Source organism: Nicotiana sylvestris, chromosome 6 (genome assembly GCF_000393655.2).
Source record: "Nicotiana sylvestris chromosome 6, ASM39365v2, whole genome shotgun sequence".
In the NCBI taxonomy this organism is placed as follows: Eukaryota; Viridiplantae; Streptophyta; class Magnoliopsida; order Solanales; family Solanaceae; genus Nicotiana; species Nicotiana sylvestris.
The window spans coordinates 208,605,376-208,609,496 of NC_091062.1; the positions used below are offsets into that span (position 1 = coordinate 208,605,376).

At 33.6% G+C, this 4,121-nt stretch overlaps 1 protein-coding gene across 1 annotated transcript; it reads left to right on the forward strand.

Annotated features, from left to right (window-relative positions):
• The first annotated feature begins 1,602 nt into the window (after positions 1-1,602).
• On the forward strand, positions 1,603-3,598 carry LOC104237536 (inorganic pyrophosphatase 1-like). The gene is made up of 4 exons (XM_009791702.2): positions 1,603-1,852; positions 2,157-2,278; positions 2,416-2,620; positions 2,908-3,598. The coding sequence occupies exons 1-4, from the start codon at positions 1,715-1,717 to the stop codon at positions 3,259-3,261; spliced, it is 819 nt and encodes a 272-aa protein (XP_009790004.1). The 5' UTR covers positions 1,603-1,714; the 3' UTR covers positions 3,262-3,598.
• Positions 3,599-4,121: the final 523 nt, after the last annotated feature.

Sequence of the window (4,121 nt, forward strand, 5' to 3'; positions counted from 1 at the left end):
CATATCGTTTCATAATATATCGTATCGTAATGCATTGTATTGTACTGTATCTTTTGATGAATACAATGTTTGGATGGATTGTGTCGTTTTGCCGTCTTTTCATGGTATCAGACACCAGTAATATGATTAATAAACTTGCAATATTATAAAGAAAGATTATCATGCGGTATATAAAAAGGTAAGGTAAATAATAAAATAAAATTATTTAATAATAATGAAGGGTAAGATTGAGAGAAAAAGACAAGGTAACGACGCGACCACACCAAATCAGTCGTTACATAAAGTGGCACATTACATCATTATGTTACAACGAATTTAACGATACGATACAATAAAATTTAAGTAACAATCAAAACAATCATGTATTTAAAGTAACAATACGATACAATATAATAGGTAACAACCATCCAAACATGCTGTAAGGGAAGATCTCTGTATTTATTTAGACCAGGCACGATTTATGTAAGGCAAAAAGCAGATGATAATTATAGCTTTGATATTTGGCATACGTATTTATTCTAAAATTTGCGATGTCTCATGTGATATCGTTTCTTGATTACAGGTAAAGGACTACATAAACACGAAAAAACACTGGTAGGCATTTAGACATAACTTCAAAAGCTAATCGAAATAATGGTTGTACGTAATTCAATGTTAATTTTACTATTTTAGTGATTATTTCATCTTCAATTGGAAATAAGAATTTGAATTTTAAAAACTTTGTTTGAGGATTATTTTAATTGAAATAATGAACAATGTTTAATCTGATTCATGTGGTGCTAATATATGAACATTAATCCACTTGTCCCCTACACCCCTCCTACTTTCATGAACATAACGTGACAAAATCTATAGGGACTGTCTTTAAAATCACAACTGGGATTATGCTCGAATATCTCTAATATAATCTAGAAGCTGTCAAATTTTCAATATTTTCTGTTTGATATGATGGAATATTTTTTTTTTGAGAAAATATTATACATGAAAAAGTTATTTTCTATTTTTTGACAATCAAAAAAATAATTTCATTAAAACGAGGAAAGTTCTCTTCACTTATAGACAAGAGCCATTTTCTTTATAATTATCAATATTTAACACCAAAAGTTTATTATTAATATTTAATAAATATTTTTTGTATCATATTAAAATTTGAAACAATTAATCGAAATATGTTCCATCCTAATTTGTGGTTTGGTGGCTGCGTAGTATAGTTGGAAGAGGGAATTGAAGTCTCCTGCATGGAATATTCTGTCATATTCCTGTGTACATAAAACCTTTTCCCATACTAACAATAAATGAATTATTATTTATACCATAAAGTGAAACTCTATATTTACCGTACGATGATCCTTGAAAATCAAGTATAGCAAAATCCAATGGCTAATATTCGAAATAAGCTGACGATAATAACTTTTCCAGAAAGAAAATAAACCAACAGACAGTAGGATTTTGAGTGGCTTTGCTTTAATTTACCACAAACTTATGTCAAATCCGCGTAATATTCCCTTAGCATCTTATTTTTTTGTACCTATTTCAAATTTATCCTTTTCTTTTTCTTCCCTATATATAGAGCTGCCTCTTTTAAGGTTTTTCCTCAATTCAGTCTAAACAACAGTTTATTTTCTGAAGCCAAATAAATCCTAGAAAAACAAGAATCAGAGGTTTTCTATATTCATTCTTTTCTTGTCACTAAACCCTGAAAAAATACTCAGAAATGGCTGGAATTGTGGTGATTTTCGACTTCGACAAGACGATCATCGACGTGGATAGTGATAATTGGGTGGTGGATGAGTTAGGTGCCAATGACTTGTTCAATCAACTTCTCTCTACCATGCCCTGGAACTCTCTCATGGTTAGTTTTCGTTTCTATAATATTTTTTTCGTCAGTATATATAACTTAAATTCTGGAAAAATTATATGTAATAAAAAAATAGACCTTTTCTGTTTCCCTACATAGTCTAAGGTTTTTGTCTGATTTTTTAAAGTTGTCTCTATGTGACGTTATAGGTCACGGATTTGAGTCATATAAGCCGCCACTAAAGCTTTCATTAGGGTGCGGTCCTTTTCTGGACCCTGTGCGAACGTAGGATGTTACGTGCACCGTGCTGTCCTTTTTTTCTCTTATTAGAGACTGAATATTCTGTTTCAAATTACAGGATAGGATGATGAAGGAGCTTCATGCACAAGGCAAAACTATTGAAGATATTGAAGAGGTACTAAAACGGGTACCAATACACCCCAGGATTGTCCCAGCCATTAAATCAGCTTATGCATTAGGGTATGTATCTTTCTATTTCAGTCTTTAGCACCGTCTATTGTTACTTTTGTTTTATTTCCTATGTTTTTATTTTAATCTGCTTAATAAATAATCAGAAATTTTGTGGGTTTAAACTAATTGAATGTTTATTAATTCAGGTGTGATTTGAGAGTAGTAAGCGATGCAAACGTGTTCTTTATAGAGACAATCTTGAAACATTTGGGAATAAGAGATTGTTTCTCAGAAATCAACACAAACCCAGGCTATGTTGATGATGAGGAAGGAAGACTCCAAATCCTACCTTATGTTGATTTTCAAAAATCCCCTCATGGCTGCAGTCTTTGCCCTCCCAACATGTGTAAGGTAAATAATCAGCAATTTAAAAAAATGTAATATGAAATTAAATTAGTTATTCTAACAGAGTTTCTGGAAGGGGAGCCTTGGAGCAACGGTAAAGTTGTCTCTGTGTGACCTATAGGTCACGGGTTCAAGTCGTGGAATCAGCCACTAATGCTTGCATTATAGTAGGTTGCCTACTTTACACCCTCTTGGGTGCGGCCTTCCTCGAACCACCATGTGTGAACGTGGAATGCTTTGTGCACCTGACTACCCTTTATTCTAATAGAGTTTCTTTGTTATAAATGTTACAGGGTCTGATAGTAGAAAGAATACAAGCCTCCATGGCTAAGGAAGGGAAGAAAAGAATAATATACCTTGGTGATGGAATCGGCGATTTCTGCCCCAGTTTGAAGCTCAGAGAAGGAGATTTCGTCATGCCAAGAAAAGATTTCCCAGCCTGGAATTTGATAAAAGAAAACAAGACACTAGTAAAAGCAGACGTTCACGAGTGGATTGATGGGGAAGAACTTGAGCACATTCTGCTACAACTCATTAACGCAATCACCATTGAAGAGAGCCAATTGTTATCAGTCGAATGCAAATTCCACACAATGTCAAAAGCATCTCACGGACCCTTTCCACGACCTCTTCCAGTACCTTATTAATGGCAAGATTGCCCAAGTCATTACAATGAAGATTCTGACTTTGAATTTGATTTTTATTTTAGGTAGTTGTGTGTGGTTTCTCTCTTGATCAACATCAAGAAAGAGATCAACTTAAAGTGTGTTACAAGTTTGTTGTAACATGTTTTGTATCTATGGCATTTTTTGGTTCAAAATTTTAAGAAATGGTCACTGGATTTGAACCTGTGGTTCGAGTTCTGAAGATTTTAATGTATTTCTTAGGAAAAGGAGGCTATGTAGGATGGTTCTTATCTCTTCTTTGTAAGCCAGTTCCTTTTCACAATACCATTCAATATAGATCTATATTCAGTAATGGAAACTCCAAGTTTTACTTTCACATAATTTTAAGCTAAATGGTTCAAGTAGAAGATTTTTTCCCAACTCTTCCAAGCTCCACTGTAGTTGCACCATATTGTTTTACTCTACAAACAAGAAGGGCAACATTTAATAATCAATAAAATAGCTGCCTATTGTAACTGGATAGATGGTATAATACAGAAATTAACATAATAATATCCAAATAGCACTACACAGGAGGAGGCCATTAAATTTTGAATTTGTTGATTAGTGACAAAGATACTACTATCAGAATGGATGATAAAATGTTCCTTCTTACTAATAAGCTTTTCCTAGCATTCGCTTAACCTTACCTTACATTACATATTCTATGCAGAGAAACCTAATCCGAATCATATTTCCTTCAACCATACGTCAACAAAAACAAACAGGTTTCCTGAAGTAGGGGTAGGTTCTGAAGGGTTTCTAACAGAACCGTGGGGTCTGGAGAGGTTAATGTGTACGCAGATCTTATCCCTACCTTGTGAGGATAGAGAGACAAATAT